Source organism: Vipera berus (genome assembly GCF_964194415.1).
Source record: "Vipera berus genome assembly, chromosome: 1".
NCBI lineage: Eukaryota > Metazoa > Chordata > Lepidosauria > Squamata > Viperidae > Vipera > Vipera berus.
The window spans coordinates 157559184-157584999 of record NC_138202.1 but is presented as its reverse complement, the minus strand read 5'-3'; the positions used below and the strand labels follow the sequence as shown (position 1 = coordinate 157584999).

General features: G+C 40.0%; 1 protein-coding gene across 1 annotated transcript in view; it reads left to right on the top strand.

Annotated features, from left to right (window-relative positions):
* Positions 1 to 25816, top strand: part of LRP2 (LDL receptor related protein 2) — a gene marked incomplete at both ends in the record, with an annotated part of 142107 nt that overhangs the window by 83868 nt on the left and 32423 nt on the right. Inside the window, 18 exons of the mRNA XM_081324714.1 lie at positions 783 to 996; positions 2444 to 2683; positions 4078 to 4263; positions 4850 to 5770; positions 6611 to 6776; positions 8834 to 8992; positions 9614 to 9903; positions 11020 to 11223; positions 12310 to 12552; positions 14406 to 14531; positions 17418 to 17537; positions 18429 to 18560; positions 19012 to 19213; positions 20197 to 20492; positions 20935 to 21451; positions 23222 to 23374; positions 23782 to 23952; positions 24801 to 25024. Of these exons, the coding sequence (XP_081180840.1) occupies positions 783 to 996; positions 2444 to 2683; positions 4078 to 4263; positions 4850 to 5770; positions 6611 to 6776; positions 8834 to 8992; positions 9614 to 9903; positions 11020 to 11223; positions 12310 to 12552; positions 14406 to 14531; positions 17418 to 17537; positions 18429 to 18560; positions 19012 to 19213; positions 20197 to 20492; positions 20935 to 21451; positions 23222 to 23374; positions 23782 to 23952; positions 24801 to 25024 (4564 nt within the window). The remainder of the gene's footprint in view (positions 1 to 782; positions 997 to 2443; positions 2684 to 4077; positions 4264 to 4849; positions 5771 to 6610; positions 6777 to 8833; positions 8993 to 9613; positions 9904 to 11019; positions 11224 to 12309; positions 12553 to 14405; positions 14532 to 17417; positions 17538 to 18428; positions 18561 to 19011; positions 19214 to 20196; positions 20493 to 20934; positions 21452 to 23221; positions 23375 to 23781; positions 23953 to 24800; positions 25025 to 25816) is intronic.

Below are 25816 nucleotides of genomic sequence, written 5' to 3'. Positions count from 1 at the left end.
CATGCCTTAAAACAGGAATGATCAGAAGATGGATGTTAGGGAAAAGAATGGATCTGCTTACACACATTCAAGAATGTACTCAGTGGGGTAGCCAGAATTTGAAAAGGCTTTAGGCAAGTTACTCTCAGCAGGTTGCCTAAACATTTTTTTGAGTTTCTTCAGGTACTAAATATTTCTGGTCATTAAATTTTAAAACACATAAATCCAAAATCTACTTCAGATTTCCTGTTTCTTTGTACAAATAAATAGCATCTATTTTCACTTTCCATAACATTAAAAAGGTAGGGAAAATAGCTTCACCGAGAAGAAATTCAGATACGCATAAACAAGGACGTAAAGAAAACTGACGTTCCTTCAGCATGGCTGATAGGATGATACAAATCCTTTGAAAATGGTATTTCAGAATATGCAGGGTCCTATATCCAGGACCCTTTCCCCCCTCCCCAAATGGTTAAAGCAGTCATATATTTTTCCAGGCTCATGCATCTACTTCAGAAGGAGCTATACTTTCCGACTGAGCTTTCAAAGGAATTGCATCACCTTAGTGCTAACTTGATCTGAAATGTTGCTTCCATTTATGCTTACTAATTCTTCAAGGAATGAGATGACGTGTGGGTGGTTTGGGGTGGGGGGGAAATGCTTAGTTTCTCAAGACAGGCAAGGGAAAAGATAAATAATTGTCAAACCTCAGGTCCGTCTTTAAGATATGACTTTACGATTTACACTCATAAAGCGCCAGTTTTGCTTTCATTTGTAGTATTCAATTTTGATAAATCTTCTAGATTGAACGAGGGAATGTGGATGGTACGAATCGGATGACTTTGGTTGTTCACCTCTCTCACCCATGGGGACTGGCTGTCTATGGTTCTTTTCTCTACTACACTGACCGGGATTATGAAGTTATTGAACGGGTTGACAAGTCAACTGGAACAAACAAAGTGGTGTTGAGAGACAACATTTCAGGATTGAAATGTCTCCGAGTGTATTACCGAGACAGTAAGTATATAATAAGCCTTTGAAAGCTCTTTCACATGCTCAGTATTTTGGGCTGATTGTTTTGATCGTACATTTTACTTTTTAAAAAAAGAGTATTAAAAAAAATCAAGAGGGAACAATTTCACTTCAAATTTTAGGAATCAAGAAAGGATGAAAGTAACGTCTCTGCATTCAGGCTAGAGTAGCTACAATTTCATGTTTGCTTTTTTATTTCTTAAAAAAAACACACCTTTATCCTCACAAATCAGCTTAGCTCATGGTACTTTACAATTTAAGGGGGGGGAGCACACTTATAAAAGGCAGCGTACATCATACAGGTAGTCCTCAATTTATGACCACAACTGAGCCCCAAATTTATGTTGCCAAGTGAGAAATTTGTTAAGTGAGTTTTGCCCCATTTTACCACTTTTCTTGCCACGTTTGTTAAGTGAACCAGTGCAGTTGTCAAGTTAGTAACACGGTTGTTAAGTGAATCTGGCTTCTCCATTGACTTTGCTTGTCAGAAGGTCACAAAAAGTGATCACATGACCCAGGAAACTGCAGCCATCATAGATACGAACCAGTTGTCAAGCATCCAAATGTAAATCTCATGACAATGGGGATGCTGCAATGGTCATAAGTGTGAAAAATGATCATAAGTCATTTTTTTCCAGTGCTGTTATAACTTCAAACGGCCAATAAATGAAGTTTTGTAAGTCAAGGACTACTTGTAACATATTTACAATAAAAGTTTAACTGAAGACATGGTCACATTAAACCACATTCTGTCAACCCACTGACCCTGGCAGAGTGGACTATGAAAAATGGGGAGGGAACATTTCAGGTGGATGTGCTTGCTCCTGGATCTTTTTATAGGTAGTCCTCACTTACCGATGCTAACTGGGAATGGGAACTTAAGTCATGAGGTTGTAAGGTGTGTGACATCATTCACAGTGCTGACCTATGATGGTAATTCCGGCAGTCCCAGTTGCTGTTGTTGGGTGAATCCTACATAGTCACAGCATCTTGCAGTCACAGGATCAACCTTTGTGACTTCCTGCTGGCTTCCCCATTGATTTTGCTTGTAGGAAGCTGGCAGCGAAGGTTGCAAATGACAGTCCTGTCAATTGCAAGCTGGTGACCAAGTCACGGTGACATGACTGTGGGGACGCTGCAGCTGCACCAGCTGCAAGGATCCGTTGTCAGTCTTCCTCATTTAGCACTTGTGGTAGCTGTATGATTGCTGAACAAGTGGATGTTAAGTGAGGACTATCTGCATTGTGAGTGACGTGATTCAAACGTGTCAGCTGGTAATGTGCATCTTCATCTCGATTTTTCTAACTACCAGTAGTTTGTGTCAGTGTTTCGTTTATTTTACCAGGTGAGGATTTGCTTCTTTATGCCTTTTTCATCCCCCCCCCACAGGAGTCTTCTGCTAAGACTGCACTTTCGTCTCTCCCTGCTTTAGATTCTGGGGGTTCCTCCAATGGCTGCAGCAACCACGTTGGGACTTGTCAGCATTTCTGTCTGCCTGTGCCCGGGGGCCTCTTCTCTTGTGCCTGCGCTACTGGCTTTCAGCTCAATTCTGATAATAGGACCTGCTCTCCCTACAGCTCCTTTGTCGTGGTTTCCATGCTGTCTGCAATTAAAGGATTTAGCTTAGAGACATCTGATCACTCTGAAGCCATGGTCTCCTTGGCAGGAAGAGGTGGGTAAAACCTTTGAGGAGAGAACTGCAACCTCTTAACTTACTGACATAACCTCCCACTTACAGGTGGCTCGTTTAGGGCACAGAGCTTGTACAATGTGTTTGTGTGTGTGTATTTTTCACTGTGTTTGGAATTCTGGTAGCTCAAGACAACAAAGCAGAACTATGTAAATCTAGGCCAAAACCATTTTCAACTAAGAATGTTAGATAGGAATCTACAAAAGAGTAGGATCAATTGACCAAAGGGCAAACATCGGCTTTTCAGGAGGCGTTGAGGTTGGTGTTAAATGGCTTTTAACCTATTTGTTTGAACAAGCCGGGCTGGTCTGATGGGTTTGGGTTTTAATTATTGTTTTTAATGTAATTTATTTATTGTATTTGGGCACTATGGTTTAATCTGTTCTTAATTTTTGTATTTTGGTATTTTTGATATTTATTGCCCTGTTCACCGCCCTGAGTCCTTTGGGAGAAGAGCGGTATACAAATAAAATAAAATAAATAAAATAAATTTCTACAAAAGATAAAATATAAAAAAAACAAACAAGGAATTAAGGGGGAAAAACAGGCAAGGGGAAGGTACAGAGGAATAAAGAAAGAAGAAAAGAAATGAAAAAGGGCAACTTCCAGCTTTCTTCAATACAGTTACACATATAAGATATATTAACATTTTGACCTAAAATTCAATATTACGCAGTGTTTATATAATCATAAAAAAATTTGAATGGTCAAATCCCAAAATTAATATAACATTTCTTTAAATGTCTTTTTTTTGAACATTTGGACACTTTAAGAAAGAGAAACAGTGAAATAGCGGAACTGCTTTTTTTTTTTCCAAATGGATCATCCAGTTGCAACTAGTGAATTTTTTTTTAAATAGTCCAATCCTTTAAGTGTCTGCTTAGAAGTAAAGTGTTGGATTGCAGAATAAAGGAATTTCACGTTCCAGTCCAAGTTGAAAAATGGTTCCTAATCATAAAAATATTCTGTTGGGTTATTTTAGACACCAATATAAGGCTAATAGTGAGGGGATTACTTTTACCCAATATTGTAAAGTCTTGACTCAGCAATATTTTTGCAACTGCTGGTTAATATTTGTGGAGATGGGCAGTTGAGAAATGTAGAACTGTAACAGTGAATGGGGATGGACCCAACTGGCCCATTTTTAATGTTGGGGTGTGTGTGTGATTTTTTTCCCATCAGTTTATAGGACATTATCACATTTTCAGTTCTCATCCCAAATCAAGGGACTGATGATTTCATGTTAAATTTTAGGAATGTTTTGGAGGATTCTAAGGGATGCTGAGCAAAGGGAATGTTTCATGGAAGTCCTACTACCACATAGTCTATTAGAATGCTGAAATAAACAACATGCTTCCTTAATCTTAATCTTGCAGGGAGAAATGCATTGCATGTAGATGTTCACATGCCTTCAGGTTTCATTTTTTGGTGTGACTTCAGCAGAATACCATCCCAAAATGGAATTCGTAAAATCAAGCCAGATGGCTCCAATTTTATGGATGTTGTCACAAACGGGATAGGATTCAATGGTATTCGTGGCATTGCCATTGATTGGGTAGCAGGTCAGTACTATTCCAGCATTAAAAAAAATGGTTGGTGGAATTTGCCTTAAACTGAACTTTGTGAGATATTAAGACCATCTGTATTTCCTATGAGTGAAATTTCACTGAAATCAATAGGATTTTTCTCCCAAATATTAAACTGAGGTTATTGATAGTACCCTGGCCTTAATTTTCAATGAGTTATCCAAATTATATGTAAAAACATGACGATGCGGAATAGCTTCTATCAGTTCTGTTGATCTTCTAGAATATCCTTATTTTTCTAGCTAGGGTAAGGCAGTGGAAATTTATTCAATCATGGTTGAGGAAATACGTAAAATTTAGCCATGTAAATCAAGCTTAGCAAGGCCACTTCAAACCATGTTAATTTATTGTTAGTGCTTAAACATGTTTAGATATTATATTTGATATTAAGTCAATTTAAAATATACTTATGTCTGCATAGAAGCTAAATTGCAGGATTTTTCTTAAAGTTTCTATCTTATAGATGATATGTGTTATTTTGTATAAAACTGTACTAGGTTCTGAAGCATATATTATATATAACAGAATTTGGTGTTTTTTCATTTTATTTTTCTGTATGCAGGAAACCTCTATTTTACCAATGCGTTCTTGACTGAAACATTTATTGAAGTTCTGCGTTTAAATACCTCTTATCGACGAGTGCTGCTTAAAACCACAGTGGATATGCCAAGACATATAGTAGTCGATCCCAAGAACCGATACCTCTTTTGGGCAGACTATGGGCAAGATCCCAAAATAGAACGTGCATTTCTTGACTGCAGCAACAGGACTGTGTTAGTGTCTGAAGGAATTGTCATGCCACGCGGTTTAGCAGTCGATCATAGCACCGGTTATATTTATTGGGTGGATGACTCCTTAGACATGATTGCGAGAATTTCTCACGATGGTGGTCAGCCTGAAATTATCCGCTATGGCAGCCGTTACCCAACACCATATGGCCTCACTATTTTTGAAAACTCTATAATTTGGGTGGATAGGAACTTGAAAAAAATCTTTCAAGCCAGTAAAGAGCCAGGAAATACCGAGCAACCAATTGTGATCAGAGACAACATTGACTGGTTGAGAGATGTGACTATTTACAATAGCCATTACCAGTCACGGGCACCTGCTGATGTCAACTACAGTCCATGCCTAGAGAATAACGGAGGCTGTGAACATTTGTGCTTTGCACTTCCTGATCTGCAGACACCCAAGTGTGGGTGTGCATTTGGATTGCTGGGAAGTGATGGGAAGAGGTGTTTTATTCCAACAGATAACTACTTGATCTTTGCTTTGGAGAATGCCCTTAGAAGCGTGCACCTCGATCCTGAAAATCATAGCCCTCCATTCCATACAATGAACGTATCAAGGACTGCAATAGCTCTGGACTATGACAGTGCAAACGGTTTAATATATTTTACTCAAAGTTCTCCATCAGGCCCAGGAAGAATCAGCTATATCAGTATCTTTTCTGGAAGTAGTAATCCCACAGTAGTAGCATCAGGTAAATATAAGAATTCAGAACTTAGCTAAGATACCTTACAGGCCAATCTTTTGTGTGAGTTTCTTCACATAGCATATGCATTTTCTAAGAACATAGAACTAAATGTTTACTCAGAAGAATACCCAAAGTGTATATTGGATTGTAACTTGCTTCTTGGAAGGTATTTTGCAGAAGTTATTGAAAGTATGATTACAAGGAAGGAAAATTCACTACGTGTAATAATATTCAGTGAGTGGTGAACCTAAGCATGTTCATCTGAGTAAATGCCATTGAAACGGAAATTTATTTCACACATCTGGGCCCTACTGATTCATTTTCTGACAAACCAACAATTTATATTGCCTTTTGTTGAAACTTTAAACCTTTCCTCAGCCAGGACATTACTCCCAAATGAGTTAAGAATTATGTAAAAACATCACAAACCTAAATAGTAACTTGGCATGGAATTAGGTCATTGCAGTTTCAGGCAAATGAGCCTTCTGCTAGACATAATGCTTTGAACTGCATTGCTTATTTGAATATTGGCACTGGTAATATGTAGCCACTGTTCTTCAGTTTACTTGTGATGCTTTTTTGAAAAAAATGAAGTTTGCAAGGGCGATATACCTTTCAAAATACTCTTAAGACGTCTGCTTCATCTTAAGCCAGGGATGCAGGTTCTTCTCTTTGTTTTGCTATGGGATTAAAAACCTTCCCGTTTGATTCAGTGCAGATCCCCCCCCCCCGATAATAGTTGGAACTAGAAAAGAAGAGGTATTTTGAAAAGTTTTCAATTGCTAGGATGATTTTCATGCTCAGATCTCTCTTGTTCTATATTTTCCTGTTTGATATGTCTTAAAGATTTAGGAGCTCCAGATGGCATTGCCTTTGACTGGACCAACAACAGAGTTTATTACAGTGACTATCGCAATCAGACTATCAGTTCAATGGCTGTGGATGGATCTAATCGTTCAGTAGTGGCTCGTGTCCCACGGCCAAGGGCCATTGTCTTGGATCCTTGCCAAGGGTAAGTTGCCCATTCTGCATTATGAAACATGGAAACATCTGTTTCCATTACAGCTTTTCTCTCTAACTTCAACTTCCCAACCATAATAGTGCAATTAATAATGAATGAATAATAAATGTTCCAATTAATAATGAGAAATGCCCTATTACAGAGGTCCCCAACCTTTTGGGCATCAGGGACCGGTTCTGTGGAGAGAGGTTTTTCCATGGATCGGAGGGTGTGTGGTTTTGTGTGCTGCCTGCATCCTGCAGATGGGGCTTTGCTTGTTTGTGCGGACCAGTTGCTGGCATGCCACGGTCCGGTACTGGTCCACAGACTAGGGGTTGGGGACCCCTGCCCTATTATACCTTGTGTGCATGTACAGATTCTTTTTTGAGAATGCATTCTTAGGCAGAACATTCTTAGAGCCTTGAGTGGCTGGAGGACAATCCTTCCTTCTCCCATGAAACTAACTAGGTCCGTCTGTCCTTCAGAGAAAAAGGCTGTGCCATAGCAAAACAGCTTGCATTGTGCATAGGAGCTGGGCAGTAGTATGAAGCTTACCCTCCCCATTGCCCAATGCTTGCTTTTAATGAAGATTTTCCTCTGACCAGGGAGGATGGTCATAGACATAATTTGTACCGCTGTATTGTTTTCACGCGGTGGCTCAGTTGGTTAGGATGCTGAGCTTGTCGATCTGAAGGTCGGCAGTTTGGCGGGTCAAATCCCGAGTGCCGCGTAACAGAGTGAGTGCCTGTTAGTCGTCCCAGCTTCTGCCAACCTAGCAGTTCGAAAGCACATAAAAATGCAAGTAGCAAAATAGGCACCACTACGGTGGGAAGGTAACAGTGTTCCGTGCGCCTTTGGCGTCTAGTCATGCCGGCCACATGACCACAGAGACGTCCTCGGACAAGCGCTGGCTCTTCGGCTTTGAAACGGAGATGAGCACCGGCCCCTAGAGTCAGAAACGACTTGCACGCACGTGCGGGGGAAACTTTACCTTTACTTTTTATTTGTTTTCACAGTTTGTCAGTCCTACAATGTAGACCAAACTTAAGAAACCAATGCCATGTACTGTAGATCAGGACTACTTTTGTTGGAACAACTATAGTAATGGAATCTTGCAAGTCTGAGTGTACTTTCCTCCTCCCTCATTTTATCTTTGTATGAATTAAGGAAGGGTCTGTCTGAAACATTTTCTTAAATTAGTTTCATGGAACAGACACAATTCCTGCTTATCTGACCAATGGCTTGGTAGTGGCTCTTTCTCCTCTCCTTGTAAGGCCATCCTCTAGATCCTCTACACAATGGCAATGGTGAAGGTCTCCATGAAGGCCTCTTTTCCAAATGACTACATCTTAAGAAGAATCAGAGGGGGGGAGGGAAACAGAGCAGGACGTAGCAGGAAAATGAGATTGTGATAGACAGAACGGTAGCTGGGCAACATAAATGATTTGACTCGGGGCCAAAATGTCAATTCATCATTATTTTCCAAATAAACAATACTGGGTTTTCCTGGTCACTGCACCTTCTAGTTTGCCATTCAGTTAAGGCAGGGGTGTCAGACTGTCAGCCCGCAGACTGGATGTGTCACGACGAAACCGCACCCACCCCATTGCTGGCAATGGGGAAAAAGCTCCAATACGTCGCGCAACGTCATGTGCCGTCGCGAGTTTGACATATCTGAGTTAGGAGAACTAAAATGCAGGGAATTTCAGACATGACCCTGTGTTAATTTCAGACAATCAATTTCTAAGAGGCTTTGCATAATGCACAGTGTGACTTTTTTTCAGCGTTGTAAAACAGTCGTTTCTTTGTAGCTTGACTGTAATTTAATTTAGGGCAAAGGTGTCAATGTCTGTGACTGTTGGTGTTAGTGGGTAGCCTGTTGTGAACCCCTACTCTAGATTTACTTCCTGTTTGTAATATGGTTTAGGATCAGGTCGGGTATCTCCCAAGTTCATCCAGTGAAGGCACTGGAGAAACCAGTGAAGCCTCTTTGTTCTTCCTATGTTTACTTGTAGATGTAAGTAGATTTCTTTGACTTAAGAAGCTTTGGGTAATTGTGTCATCACTAGGTACATGTACTGGACCGATTGGAGCTCCAATGCTAAGATAGAACGAGCAACGCTTGGAGGTAACTTCAGGAGTGCTATTGTGAGCACCAACTTGGTATGGCCCAATGGTCTTACACTGGATTATGAGGAGCAGCAACTTTATTGGGCTGATGCAAGTTTGTATGTATTTGTTTACAGTTTCATTTGCGTACTGTTAAGCATTTTCATCTAATGCACACATTTAGCCCTCCCATAATGTGGAAAAATCCATTCTAAATAAATATTGATGATTGAAAAATGAAGGGATGCCTTTTGGTTGCCATGATTCATAACTGATGGGGCAATGGCGCAAAGTTGTCATTTACATTGAAAGGGCTGAGCTTCTCCCACTTAGATTTTATTGAGGGAGATAAAAACTTCCTTTAATTTTTTTCTTTTTTTTTTTTTTTTACAAAATTCAGCAGATCTCAGGATTTAAATTTTTCATATAGTTCCCACCATAACGTGATGAGATACCATGGAATTTATTTTCAGCCACAATGGAACAGCTAGGAGAGTCTAGTGGCTGCAGAAAAGGGACTTGGATTTCATATAAGGATCTGTTGTTGAAAATTGTTCACCTGGATTTCAGAAATAATATCAAATAATGTGAATGTTCAGGGTACAAGAGAGTCTTGAAATCAATGAAAAAATAAGGAATTGATCTACAGCATTTTCTCTGTGGAACTCAAGAAACGGAAGCTTGTGGGTTTTTTGTTTTTTTTTTGTTCTTCAAATGCTGATATTTCCTACTTGTTTTAGACAGAAGATTGAACGCAGCTCCCTATTGGGTGCAAACCGTGAGGTTGTCGTTAGCACTGCCTTGTATCCATTTGCAATGACCTTATTTGATCAACACATTTACTGGACAGACTGGAATACCCGAAGTGTTTATCGAGCCAACAAATACGATGGGTCAGATCAAATTGTGATGGTATCAAACCTGCCAAACAGACCAATGGATATTCATGTTTGGGCCAAAAGCAAACAGCAGCAGTGCGCCAACCCTTGCAACCAATTTAATGGCGGTTGCAGTCACATCTGTGTGCCAGGTAAAATATTGTGCAATAGGGAATAATGAATTGATTGACATTCAGTTGTGTTAGAAAGATGGGCATGAGCAAAACATCTGAACAGCTGAATTATTTATTTTAAATGCTTGCACACTATGAAATCAAGATACAGTACCTTGGCTGCGTAGCATATACAGTACATATTAGTCCAGATAGCCCAGCCTTTCTTTTGTCAATTTCTGACACTGAAATATGAAACTAAGTTGATTGGCCGTTTTGGCCTTTCAGTCCAATGAATGGCAGCAACATGTCACTTGATTTGTCTAACTCAGGCATGTCAAACTGCCGGCCCATGGGCCGGATGCATCATACTGAAACCGCGCCCACCCCATTGCCAGCAATGGGGGGAAAGACGCGATACGTCGCGCAACATGACATGACGTCGCAGGTTTGACATGCCTGGTTTAACTGGAGACATCAAGGATTTGTTTAACTGGAGGTGTCAAGGATTCATCTAGGGGACTACAAACCTGGGCCTCTGCCATATAATTATTTCTAGATTACATTGTCAGATCGTTCCGTATTCACCAATTTTGCATGAACTGGGCAAAACATTCATATAATATGCAAGCCAAGGGTGATTTGCTCCGTTTGTCATTGGAGTTGGCTTTTAGATATCTGTTGATTTATAGGAAAGAAATGGAATTACTGGTGTTTTACATGTTTAAATAAACAGCCAAAAACTTTTCATTACTATTTGAAATATCTTTAAAACTGTATTCTTTTCTACTGTGTCATCCTCCTCCTATTTTGTTATGTGTGTTGAAATCAATATTGGCTGATGCAAAATACGGGAGAATGCAATAGCCATCTTCCGTCATAGACAGATGTTTTGTCTTATTCCGTTTACAAATTAATCTCTCTTGTAATAATTGCAGTTCTGAAAACTTTTTTCTGCAATCACCCCCTTTATAAATAGAGCTCATTCAGATTCCTGTGGAGAATATTGTTTAAAGGATTAGTTGATGTGTTGTAGGACATTTTGGTAATTCTGGATAAATTTCTTGGCTGATTTATGATTAATATTGAGGAGAGATGTTATCTAACTATATTATTAACCCAGTTTTCTTTTGTGGTTAATGCAATGACATATAGGCCCAGGTGGTGCAGAGTGTCAATGTCCTGCCCAAGGACGCTGGTATTTAGCCAATAACAACAAGCATTGTGTTGTGGACAATGGTACCAGGTGCGGAAGTAGCCAATTCACTTGTCTTAATGGCCATTGCATCTCTGAACACTGGAAGTGTGACATTAATAATGACTGTAGTGATGGCAGTGATGAATTGGAAAGTGTGTGTGGTAAGTACCTCCACATTTAAAACAAAAGCTGTTGTCCAGTTGCAAATGTTTTCAGCAAAGCCATTTGGGGGACAAAAACCAAATGAAGGAGATGACTATTATCTGTTTGGTCCAGAGTCCAATGGTCTCTTGACTACACAAAGCAGAATTAGTTGATGATTTGATTGCTTTCATAAAAAAATGAATGGCTCAAATTCTTCCTTGGATTAATGCAGGGGAGAGGGTAGAAATGTTAAAAGCATTGATTTTCTAAAATGCAAGGGAAGAAAAATACATTTGGATTTCTGAGAATTAGTATTCAGTGTAAGAAATTATTGGTATGAAATTTGGAGTTTCTTAAAAAAACAGAATGGCTTTGTTTGAAGAACAAAATATTGAGCAAGAACAATGAACCGAGTATTTCTGATAGTTTCTTTTTTTCCCCAGTTGTAATTATGCTGCAAATATGATTTTCTATCTTATTTTATACACACGTATGGAGTGAATAGTTTACCAAAGCTTTACAGGACTGTTAACATGGGAGGAAATATCTGTGTGCAGAATTATGCCAAAAGATGGGCATAAAAACAAAGAACTTTGTTCCTTTCTATGAACACACATTGAAAATACCAAAGCAGACTCTTTTTTCTTTTTCTTTCTGCTTTTAGTAGTTTTTCTTTCTTTCCCCTTTTTCTATCTTCTCTTTCTATTTTCTTGCTGATCTTTTAATTATGTAAACATTCTCCATAAAAAGAAAAAGAAAATAACCAGAGCAGAACGTGAAGGTTTTCCACTGACTCTGATAGGGCAAGGCTGTAGCGACAGTTTAGCCTCCTTCCGTTTCGACTTGCTTCCGATTCACTTCATTAATTTTCATGAATGAGGAAACTTCACTTGTAGGGATTTGTAAAGCCACAGAGCTGTCCTTTGAATGCTAAAATAAAATTTTATCTTCTATTTGTCTGATTTGCACGCTGTCCGTCTTGCAGCTGTATTTGCCTTGGCAGATAAAGTCAATTCAGTATTGCATTTCTGGGGTGAATTTGTCAAGGCTCTTTGAGACCCTTCTGTCAATGACATTTCTTTTGTCACATTCCTTTCCTTCAGCTTTTCATACCTGTCAGCCAACAGCTTTCACCTGCGGCAATGGGCGATGTGTACGCTACTCTTATCGCTGTGATCACTACAATGACTGTGGAGACAACAGTGATGAGGTGGGATGCTTGTTCCGAACTTGTGACCCCCAGACAGAATTTACTTGCAATAATGGAAGGTGTATCTCTCTTGCATCGGTCTGCAATGGTGTAAACAACTGTTACGATAATGGCACTTCAGATGAGAGAAATTGCCGTAAGTTGATTAAAACTACATATTGTCCCTCAGGCTCTGATTCTTCACACAACCTAAAAGTAAAACTTTCTGAAAAGGAAGAAGGACGTGCTGCTTCGCAGAAGCCATGTGATTTATTTGGATTTATTATGTTTACAGGAATCCTGAGAACTAACTAGATGTTCTTTGACTGTGTATTGCCTATGAGAAATTTTCTCACCAATTTGTACAGATAAGGATAGTTGTTCCAAACAATAGGAACTGAATGGCAGGGTAGATCTTTAGGGTATTATTTGCTAATTACCCCAAGTGATTCCACTGACGTTAACAAGAAACTTAGTATTTCTTGTTAGGAAATTACTAATATCTCCAAATGGACTAGTTAATACATTTTGATAAGCAGGGATGCTGAAGAATCACGAGCAGGTTGGTGATTATTCCTTGTTCTATCTGTCCCTCACTTGACCCTTCCTGCCAGTGAAAGGAACTGAGGAAGCCAAGAAAGCTATTGTTCTATGACTTGCTTATTGCTTTTCTAACAAGCCATAATCTGAAACCAAAAACATACCTGGTTTAGGAGTGGCTTTTTAGGTGAGGAACAAATCAGGGAATCTAGTTTGTATGTAACAGAAAAAAAGGATAGGGTGTCTTGATTTGTTCATTTGTGCTTGCAGTTAGAGCAGACATGTCAAACACAAGGCCCAGGGGCCAGATCCGGCCCGCTAAGTGGTTTCATGCGGCCCGCGAAGCCATCTTGGAAACAGTGAGGGAACGGCCCCCACTGCCTTGGCCCTGGCTCAGAGACCCTCCTTCTGCCAGAGACCCTCAGATCTGTCCCACTCCTGCCCAGGCCCCCACAGGCACCCTTGATGGGAACGATGTAGAGCTGGCCATGCCCACCTAGTAGGCCATATGCACTTTAGCCATGCCCACCCGGCCCCCTGAGGGCAACCACAATGCTGATGCGGCCCTCAATGAAATTGAGTTTGACACCCCTGAGTTAGAGGAACCAAGTGGGAATGTTCAAACAGCCTGGATTAGCATGCTTTTTGATTGTCTGATATGCAAATTTGATGATTGAGCACTAACTGTGGGGGTTGGGGTGATTATTCTCGTATAGTTGTTGGAGACAATAGTGAATAGCATCCCTATTCATTAGGGCTGCTGACAAACAAGACCTTTGGCAGTGTCTTCATTGGACCCTGGAAGAAAGACTTGCATAAGTCCCATCCCGTTTAATACTTCCCAATTCTACTGGATGGATATGACGCCATCAAGGAGCAGAGGGAGATACGGCTTTTCCATGTGCCACTAGCGTTAAGCAAATTTGTTGAAATATTAAATGAGGTCAGAAAGAAATTGAAACTGAAACTGAATAGCTGAATGATTATTCTATCTGAGTACGAAATGAAAGTAGATTAGCTTTTGTATTCACGCACAGATATGATCCAAGTGGCTCCACTCATGCGCTCAGAATTTCTGTTCTCCACTTAGCCGCCATCCTCTGCTGTCTCTTACATTAGTCCCAGAGGATCTTTCAACCTCTTGATAATTAGAGGGGAGAAGGTACAGGAGATAGGGGAATCTGATGGATTAGTATACTCTGTTACACTAATGGAAGGGCATCATTGGATCCAATGGATCTGAAGAGGCACTTGAGTTACCACTCATATTCATTCTCACCCTTAGGATTAGTATTCTACCCCATCTATGAAAAGGCAGTATTATGATGAACTAAATTGGATTTAACAATACATCAGATAATTCTAGTACCACGAAATGTATTACTGTACACTGCCGTTTGTAATTGTTTAAAAACACCCTGCCTTATGCTTTATGGGGAAGAAAAAGAATCTTTTCTTTTTGTCTTAAAGCCGAACGCACTTGTCAGTCTGGTTATACAAAATGTCAGAGTACCAACATATGCGTTCCTCGAACGTATCTTTGTGACGGGGATAATGACTGTGGCGACATGAGTGATGAGAGCCCCACTCACTGCGGTAAGCTAATGACACCCAACAATTTACCCTCCTTCACTTCATGATTCCTGTCACAGTTTGGGTAAAGGGCCAAGCCTTCTTGTATGTTCTGGTTTTTTTTTAAAGGAATGCAATTGAAAAGACACAACTGAAACGTATGCTGGGTGTGGGGACACGTGTATGCGAGCAAGACTTAAGGAAATTGCTGATAATCCGGAATTTAAGTTGATAGACATATTCTCAAAATGAGACAAAGAGGTTTTAAAAAAAAATAAACAAAGGATTACCTCTTAGGTGGATTCCTATGACTCCTGGCATGTTTACATTTTTTAGATTTATATTTTATTCTTCAGAAGCTCAGGTCATAGAGGGATTCAGTGACAATGCTAAATACATATTAAAAGGACTTCCAAGAGTGATCATCTAAAGTGTGACGAGCTAAACTGAAATTTGGAATTTTTAGTCTCCAGTCCAGAACTTCTACAATATAAGTGCACTGCTCCCCTTTTTATTAATGAAACGTACCTCTTACCCTAAAGCAACCATTTCAGTAACTCTCCATACATTTTATCACAATAACCCTCTGAAATAAATTAGATCTAAACAGCAGGACACTGACTAAATAGTAAGCAAATGAGCTTTCTGACAAAGGGAGAATTTGAACATGGGTCCTGTCAGAACACTGACAACACCATGGTTACTTATTTCATTGGAAAAATTTACCATGTTAATTTCATTTACTTGGTGCTCTTCCGGCTGCAGACTTTTGAGGCCTTGATTCCAGTGGTGGGATTCAAATACCTGAACAACTGGTTCTCTGTGTGGACGCCGCTTCCAGAAGTCCATTCTGGGCCTGGGCCTCCAAAGACCAGAACGGACTTCCAGAAATGGCGTCCACCCACTTCTGGTGGGCCATTCTGGGCCTGGGAAGCCTCCCCCAGGCCTCTGAGGCTCAGAACGGACTTCCGGAAGTGGCGTCCATGCACTTCCAGGGTCCATTCTGGGCCTTGCAAAAAAAGGCCTAAAGCTTCGGCCGGTTCGCCAAAGTCAACAAAAAATTAGCTACCAGTTCTACCGAACCGGTGCGAACCGGCTGAATCCCACCACTGCTTGATTCCCAGTACCCTTGAGTGGAAATGCGCCTCTTCTGCATTCGTATTTCCACTTAAAGAAGTTGGGCATCAAGCTCCCCTCCCCACCAAAATAATTATCTTAGGTTATTTGGACAAGCTATATAGGTGCAGAGGGTTTCTGACTCAAATTTCCAACTTAAGCTAGATCCCTGCACACCATCATCTAGGATTGTTGTAATGCTGCCTTAAAGGCAGGGTTAATTTTTGATCTATTGATTTTGGAGTCAGGATTAGGGGTCAGGATAGGAAGCATTTTGCTTCCATTCCCATCTGTACTTTCATATTAATATTATAGTGTGTCACTGAATCTTTATTACATATTATGACATATTCTTTTTAGAATCACAAATAATCAGCTTGACTCAATGAAGTCGCTGGAAACCTGAAACAGCTGGATCAGGTTTTTTTGTATCTCCCTTCAACAGCTGGGAAAAGAGTTTCACTTTGCAAAGCAAGGAAAGCTTGCAACAGATGGAATAGTACATTACAAATACTTTGAACTATTTTAGAAATTAATAGCTTACTACTAAAACTATATTTTAACTATTTGCTTTGTGCCCTTTATCTACACTATAAAGTGCAGTTTTAGCGCATCTTCCTATTTTTCTATTCTGCATCTCTAATATAATTGGTTTATTGCTGACACATTTCTTTTGTCATATATATATATACAGTATGTTATCATGTTATGTTGTTATGTTAATATAAAATAATATATAATAATATAATATATTATTGTCATATATATTTTGTATTTTAAATATTTAGCCTTCCTTATATATTCCTACTGTAATGTAGAATTCCTCCTTTTCAGCAGAGGTCAATACACCTTTCACCTTGTTTAGTTTGTTTCCTATTCTTGTTCTGCCAAAGCGTTGACATTTTCTTTGCTTTTTCTGCTTGTGTGTTCTTGGCTGGGCTTCTTGACGCTTCTTCCAAAACCTGGCTCCATCTGAGGGAAATGACTGGAAGATTTTTTTATTTTTTTTAAGTCAGGTCTGAGGGAAGGGAAAGACATTTTTCTCAGCAGGATTGTTTTAGCATTTAGTTTGATGCTTTATCTTTACCCTTGTGCTTAGGCTGTGCTTGTTGATCTTATTCTTCATGAGACTTGTGGCTGCAGAACTCCCAGGTAGCAGAGCTTTCCCCTCCCCCTCCTGCCCAATGATGCTGTTTGATTGGCAACTGCTGCTTGATTGACAACTGGGTCGTCCCGATGCTGGCGGTGGGCTGAGAAGAGAAGGGAGAGGAGAGAGAGAGAGAGGATAGAAGTTCAGAATCTCCTTATACAGTCTGTTCTTGTATAGTCTTTTCTATTTTCCCACTAGTCTTCATTTAAAATGCTAATAGATGGCCGATGAGGAGGCCAATGAGCTCCACGTTTGGCTTGAGGTTTCCCACATCTGGCAAAGTGGAAATAGAAGCTGATGGGCCAATGGGTAGCTTTTTGGAGGTGTCTTTCATGGAGAAGTAGTGTGAAGTAGCGTCTTACAATCTGAGGTATGAATTGGGTCCAGTTCTCTCTTCCACCATGATTTTGTCCCAATAGTTTTAGACCAGCAACTGATATCCTTCACCAGTTTCATTTTATGTCTTATTATCCTGAGGCATTTGGGAAAATGGCGGCAAGAATTACTAAGCTAACCTAGTTGAAGCAATTCAACAACCAAAGAGCACAATACCCAGACTGAGGATTGAGTATAATCATTACAGAGTCCGGTGCATTTGCAAAGGAAACCCACAGATCAAACAAGAATTTTCTCTGCCTTTTCAGCCTCATTGACTTGTACCAGTACTGAGTTTCGCTGCACATCTGGACGTTGCATTCCTGCTCACTGGTACTGTGATCTAACAGTGGATTGTGCTGATGGCTCGGATGAGCCTGCCTCTTGTGGTAAGTGTGAGGTTAGGCATACTTGGAAGGGATTCGGAAAGGTTTCCTCAGACTATCAAAATTAAATGAGGGAAATTAAGACTTATAATCCACTAGTGACCAGCCTTATTGGAAAATGTGCCCTAGGCTACCTGATATGTTAAAGAACAAGGTGTATTTCTGTCAGACCCCCAAGAATTGATAAACCCACGAAAATATAGCATGCGCCATGAAATTATAATAAAGTCACACTGCTAGTATTGACATAATTGTAAAAAAAAAAGTGAGGGGAAGGCATTCTGAAGAACTTAATCTTAATGACTCACTTTTCTGTTCTGAACAACACTTGAGTCATTCTGCAAGATGCTTCTTCATCTGAATGGCACAGTGCATGCTTTGTATGAGAAAAGTGTACTGTATCCATTAAAACCTCAATAAAAATTACAACATGCATTTCTAGAAGCCAATGATATACATTTAACCTCTGTAGGAGCTGTGATTGTGCAGTGGTTAGAATGCAGTATTGCAGGCTGACTCTTCCCATTGCCAGTAGTTTGATTCTCACTGGCTCAAGGTCGACTCAGCCTTCCATCCTTCCGAGGGCGATAAAATGAGGACCCAGATTGTTGGGGGCAATAGGCCAACTCTGTAAACCACTTAGAGTTGTAAAGCACTATGAAGCAATATGTACGTAAGTCTAAGTGCTATTGCTATTACTATTATAAAAGTTTTACCAACTAGAGGTAAACATGTTCCATATCCTGTGGGTTGTTACTCAGTGACTTTCACAGTCTCTTGCCATTAGCAAAATTGAGAATTAAAACACAAATTGGCATATGTCTGTGGAAATGTAGGAAACATCAACAGGATGTGAAACATGCATAGTCTGTTAAATCTTATATTTCCTTTAAGTTTCTTCTGAACGGAGCTGTTCAAGTAGGCAATTTAGATGTGATGGCGGCAGATGCATACCAGCTACATGGGTCTGTGATGGTGATAATGACTGTGGTGACATGAGTGATGAGGACCAAAGACACAATTGTGGTAAGTTTCGTGCAACACAAAGCTTCAAGGCTAAGCTGTTATTTTATTTAGTTACTCAAGGCCTAGATGAGCAGCATGGTGGCTTAGAGCTGGAGTTCTCGCCTTCCAATTAAAAGGCTGGAGTTTAATCCTAGGTAGCAGCAGATATTTCTCTCTCTGGGCGCAGTGAGTACTTGTCTGCTGCAAACTCTGCATAGGTGTCAGGAAGGGCATCTGACCGGTAAATGCTCAGCTCCGATCAGTCGCCCCGACCCCATCCCGAAGCAAGGGATTGCAGGGTCGTTAAAAAAAACAAAACCCTGAAGACCTAAATTGCTTTCTGATAATTCACCTTTTGTTTGAAAGACTGCAAGTGGTCAAGAAGACATTGGTTGAAGAGATGGTAGGCTGATTTAAATGGCATGAGTAATGTGTTTTGAACAAATTGCTGAAATCTCATGCTTTGTTCTAGCAAATCGCAGCTGTTTAGCCACTGAATTCACATGTGTGAACAACATGCCCCCCTCAAGAAGATGTATACCTAGGGCTTGGGTCTGTGATGGGGATGCTGACTGTAATGATGCTTACGATGAGCATCAGAACTGCACTAGAAGGCCATGCTTGAACAATGAGTTCACATGTAGTAATGGACTGTGCATCCGTAACACTTACAGGTTTGTATGTCCTCTGCAAATTCTTTCAAGAACCACAGGCATATGCTAGAGCTAATATCTTAAGAGTGGATAACTTATAATTCTTTACAAACACTGAAATGCAGCACATATTATTCTCCAACCATTGGCCATGTAAGGCCAGTGGGAATTTGAGACTCAGCTATGTTTGGAGGATCATATTTTGCTTTTTGTTTATTCTTGTAATAATAGAATATGTAGCAATGACGGACTTAGGCCTGCCTTTCAACTCCACTTTGCATTAATGCAGTAGGTGGACTAAGAGAGGGTTATAACAAGGATTAAATTCCTTGTTACTAAGATTGTATCTGGTCAAAAATGGTCAAAAATGAACTCAACTTTATCTTCTTAATTCATTTTCCCCCTTCTTTTTTCTACTGGACTTCTGGTTGGGCCAGCACAGAAGTTTATGATGTCATATTGCTTATAATGATAAAAAGTTGGATCAAGACCAGGAGGAATAGTATTCATATTGTCACAAGCAAGAAAAGAAGGATAGATGTGCCAGATACAAACCTGAGCAATTATAATCTTTAATTTGATGAGGATTGGGGTGGTGGTGGTAGAGAAATATGTGAAGGATTTCTGAGGACTAGAAAGAAAGACTCAGGGTACTAAGGATACACTTTTTGTCACTAAATGTCTGTCCAGTTCAATCAATCTATCTCTTTTCAGGATATCTGCGGTCTGAAATTTTCCATGTTTAACATTTTTATGTAATGTCACAGATAGTTTGTCCATGATCTGCAGATCATGCGTCTGTTCTCCCAAACTTTATGTTTTGCATGCAATACCTTTGATGGAGAACACATACATGGATGTGAATGTTAGCAGAGGTGTTGCTATTTTATGTATGTATATATGTATGTATGTATGTATGTATGTATGTATGTATGTATGTATGTATTAAATTTATATGTTGCTCATCTCACAAGTGATTGACTTTTGTTGCGGGCTTTTTTCAGGTGTGACCGCCGAAACGATTGTGGAGATGGCAGTGATGAGAGGGCTTGCATCTATCAGCCATGCCAACAGAACCAGTTTACCTGTCAAAATGGCCGCTGCATCAACAAAGCTTATCTCTGTGATGGGGACAATGACTGTGGTGATGAGTCCGATGAGCTAGAACATCTTTGTGTTACACCAGAAGCAACTTGCGCTCCCCACTATTTTACCTGTGACAACGGGAACTGCATTGAAATGGTCAAAGTCTGTAACCGGATAGATGACTGCCATGATAATAGTGATGAGAAGGGATGTGGTATGTATGGAACTTAGATAAATCAGCACAAAGGCAACCTTGCACAATCTTTATACACATTCTTGGGTCCCCAGATGATGTTGGATTACCACTCAGATTGTCCTCTGACAGCATGGCAAATTGTCAGGTGTTGAGACAGTTACAGATCATCACTAGTTGAAGAAAGGCTGATTAGCTATTACCAATTGCCTTTTGGAATTATAGCTTCAGTGAATTATCTCATTCTTCCCTATTTGGTGCACTTCAAAAGTGTTTAATTATAGTTCCAATTTCTCAGGTTAGCATGCTGGTTGAGAAAGGTAGCCTGGGAGTTGTAGTCCAACACAAGAACAACATGTGGGGGAAAACTAGGTTTATGTAAGTAGTAGTAAATGTAACCATCAGAAACCAATGCTACCTAATAACAATGGAGTAACGTTTTGTTTCATTTGTCTTATTCTAGGCATTAATGAATGCACCGATCCTTCAGTTAGCAACTGTGACCACATCTGCGTAGACATCCAGACTAGTTTCTACTGTTCATGTCATCCTGGCTACAGACTCATGTCCAACAAAAGGTCTTGTGATGACATTGACGAATGCAATGAGACACCATCTGTATGTAGCCAGATCTGTGAGAACACCGTTGGCAGCTACATCTGCAAGTGTGCCCCAGGTTACATTCGTGAACCTGATGAGAGAAGTTGCCGGCAGAACAGTAACATCTCACCTTATCTTATCTTTAGCAATCGATACTATCTGAGAAATCTCACTACAGATGGCCGGCTTTACTCTCTCATTTTGCAAGGACTCAGAAATGTGGTGGCTCTGGATTTTGACCGGGTGGAAAAAAGGCTGTACTGGATTGACGTAGGCAGGAAGGTCATAGAAAGAATGTTTTTCAATGGGACAAACAAAGAAACAATCATTAGTGATGGTGTGCCCAATGGTGAAGGCATTGCTGTTGACTGGGTTGGAAGGTATGCCTCTTGCTGTTTTTCAAAAAGTGGTACTGCTCAGTTTGTGTCCTCAAGGTGATAGATTGATCACGTTTTCTTCTGCCTGGCAATTTTCAGATATGTCGACAATGCAAGTTCCAGTCCTTGGCCACGATGATTGGCTGTAATGTGGGGAACTGCTGCCCCCCCAGATCTGGGCGGCACTAGGTTGGGAAAGCTGTATTGATAGCAAATCGCCCAGCCATTTCCTTTGGCAATAACAATAGCACTTAGACTTATGTACCGCTTTATATACATCCCTCTCTAAGTGGTTTACAGAGAGCATCTTGCCCCCAACAATCTGGGTCCTCAATTTACCAACCTTGGAAGGATGGAAGGCTGAGTCAACCTTGAGCCAGTAAGAATTGAACTGCTGGCACTAGGCAGAATCTGCCTGCAGTACTGCATTCTAACCACTAAGCCACCATGGCTGAAAAAGCAATTATCTTTTTAAAAGCAATTATCACAAATAATAGTGAAAATTGTATTTTTTGTGTATTGCCTCATATTCTTGATTATCCTTATACCAAGTATTGTTACCATACTTCAGGGCTGTTTTTCCATGGAGAGCATGGACTTGAATGGATAATTATCATCTTAATAGATCTTTTAGGCGATAGAAAATGGGTAGAAAATTATTCCAGCGCTAAGGTGCTAGCATGGCAGCGTTAGGGCCTCCAACATTGTCAAACAAACACTCTAAATAGTAAATGTTGCTTCCATCTATGTTATTTTGTATTGGTATACTAAAAACTACAGATCATAACACTGTAGTGGTAACAGCTTCTCACACTTCAAAAACTGATTTGGAGGAAGGAAATGTTTCAGCTGTTGCAAGGCCACATGACTCTGGTATTTTCAGGTTTCTGCTTCAAAGATGCCACTGCGTTAAAGAGTCTCATTAGTTTTAAGGAGTGGGCTTAAAGCAGCTGCATCTTTTTTCCAGGCTGCTGCAGAACCCTAAAAAATTCCAAAAATATCAAGGAGTGATATTTTTGTGCTTGAGTGAAATCTAAAGCAATTCTTCAGAATAATTTTTGAGGTGTGCACAGCCTTAAAAAGGATAGCTCAAAGTCTACTTCATGAATCAGTGTAATTCAGTGCATACTAATATATTTTTCAGTAATTATATTCTAACAGAGCTGGACAATCCAAAGCCGCAAGGTCCCATGATATCCCTAAATTGTAATATTGGTTATTGAAGGCCCTGGCTATTTTACTCAATCAACAGTGGGTAAACCAAGCCAGCAAAACATAATTCTTACTGTAATTCTACATAGTGACAAATGCTGCTCTGCAGAGGGAAACTTAGGAACCTGGGATAATGTAGTGGTAGGTGAGAAAGACCTTGGGAGATGGGATGAAGAGATGCTGCCTAGGGACCGGTCAGCTGAGACACAGCATAGCCCACAGCCTACATCTTTGGCAGAGCAAGAGACTCAGAAAAAACCTTCCCTACGTTCTCAGCCTGTAAAAGTGACTGTGGGACAATTGTACTTTATGACTTGCAAGATTCAGTTAATAATAGCTTTGCAATAGAGTAGAATCCATTTATCTTGTCACGTTTCCTTTCTGGTCTGCCAGGGAACGCTGACGGAAAACTACCCCAAGTTGCAGTGTTCTAGCGCTGAGCTAGCTTTCTTTTGCTTTATTTTTCTGCCTTTCAGACCTATGTTGGTAATTAAGAGAAGAAAAAAAAAGATGTTTGTGAAGACGTAGTGGGTGTAATATGCCTTTTGTCAAATATTTCAGAAAACTCTACTGGGTAGATGCCAATAAAGATTGCCTCTCTGTAGCCGAGCTGGATGGCCGATTCCGGAAAAAACTAATTGATCGGTGCATGGATCCTAACAACACCTTCTGTTTTCAGTACCCTAGAGCGATTGTTGTTCATCCTAAATATGGGTAAGAGGGTTCAGCATTTTCTTTAATGCCTCTATTTGTAAAACATTTGTGTGCGTCTTTGTGTGTGTGCACACGCGCGTGTGTCTATCTGTCTGAGCCTCTATCAACTTTAATCCAATCCTTTCATACGGAAGAATTTATATCAGTCCTCAGCAAATACTAGATTAAAATTCTTCCACTGGGGCCTTTCTCAGCAGCAATATATTTTAAAGATTAAAAATCTCACCTTGCGGTCTGGAGGTTGCTGTGATAAATTTCCTCTTTTGCTGTTTGTTTGCTTATTTAGCAGGGTGTTTTCCTTTTTCAGCTTTTCCTCCTTTTGTCCAGGGAAATGTATCTTATTTTTGTATTGCCATTATCTCCTCCGGCAAATTGTGGATTAGTTTCTACTGTGTTTATTAAAACAGGCAAGTCTTCTGGACAGACTGGGCAGAGAGGCCATATATCGGGCGCGTGGGAATGGACGGCAAGAATAAGACGGTGATTATCTCTGCCAAGTTAGAGTGGCCTAATGGACTTACCATAGATTACACCAACGACAAGCTCTACTGGGCAGACGCCCATCTGAACTACATTGAGTACGTACATAGAGAAGAATAAAGCAACGGGGTAACTCTTCCTATCAGATTTTGAGGGTTATCCAATTAGCTTTAGCTTCTAGTGGCAGCTTTAATTCAGCTAAGATGCACATGCTCTATAGCGGGGTGTCAAACTCACCGTGTCACGTGACGTGTCGCGATGTATCGTGACTTTTTTCCCATTGCCGGCAATGGGGTGGGCGCGGTTTTGGCATGACGCATCTGGCCCGCGGGCCGGCAGTTTGACACCTCTGCTCTATAATTACCAAGTAGAAAACTATTTGCTGTGTGATTTCAATACAACAATTAGCAGTCAATAATGATAAAAGAATTCCAGATCGTCATAATGTGGAGTTTTGTAAGGCACAATAATGCATATATTGCTCTGCTTTTTTCTTGCTGAATTGCCTTCTATTCTAACCACATTTTTTTAAAAAAAATATTAATGTTCTTAATGGTAATTCAACAAATAGGTAGGTATCTTAGTGCTAGGGTAGGGACTGCTCTGATTGGTGGAATTAATCCAGTTAATCTCACTTACTAGAGCTAGTTTGGCCTAGTGATATATTTTGTTTGCCTTGAAATTTATTTCACTGTCAGGATGAGCTAAGTCAGAATGATTGGCAGTTGTATACCAGCATGCTTACTTATGAAGTAAGTATTTCATAAGTAATCCTTAAGATAATATAGAAATCTTAAAGAATCCCAAAGTAGTATTTTGTATGATTGTGGTCATAATTATAACTACTATTTAGTTTCCATTCTTTCAGAAACAAGCAGAATGTTGATTATGGATTTTGTTGCCTTTTTTTCCTTTCACTGTTATGTGTTATGTTTTCTTCTTATAGGTACTCAGATCTTGATGGTCAGCATCGTCATACCGTGTACGATGGGGTGTTACCCCATCCATTTGCAATTACAATTTTTGAGGATACTATCTATTGGACTGACTGGAACACAAGAACCATTGAAAAGGGAAATAAATATAATGGAACAGGCAGATCGGTTCTAGCGAACACCACTCACAGACCCTTTGATATTCATGTCTATCACCCATACAGGCAACCAATAGGTAAGGGATTTATTCTAGAAGGGTAGATTTGGATTCTTGATTTAGCTTTCCACTTAGGGAGTGGAAAGACATGGGCAGTTTACAAAAGAGTCCTTCTGTTTTGCCTACTGCTTGAATCAGTTTATCGTGTGCTATTATCATCAGTTTAAATTTATGCTTGGTAATGTTTTGGATGATCAGTTCCTTCTGCTGAACATTGGGAAGTAGTTTTGACTTGCTCAGATTTTCAGCCCATATCTGTCCCATATGCCAAATCTCAAGCTGATCTGCCATTTCTCATGGGTTGTGCAAAAGATGGAAGGAAAATACTCAACACAATCTACTATCAGCCCCTGATTACATACTCCGTGTAAACTGTCCCTAATTTCTATTTAACAAGTCAGGGGACTTTTCCAGGATGTTAAGTGGGCTGAATACAGGTGGTCCTCAACTTACAACCACAACGGAACCCAAAATTTCTGTTTTTAAGTGAGAAAATTTCTGTTATTTGTTAAGTGAGTTTTCATCCATTTTATGACATTTCTTATCACAGTTCTTCAGTGAATCACTGCAGCTGTACGTGAGTAACGCAGTTGTTAAATGAATCTGGCTTCCCCATTGATTTTGGATGTCAGTAGGTTGCGTAAGTTGATCACATGACCCTGGGAGACAGCAGTGGTCATAAGTATGAGCCAGTTGCCAAACATCTGAATTTTGATCACATGATCATAGGGATGCTACAAAGATCGTAAGTGTGAAAAATGGTCATGTCACTTTTTTTCAGTGCCATTGTAACTCTGAATGGTCACTAAA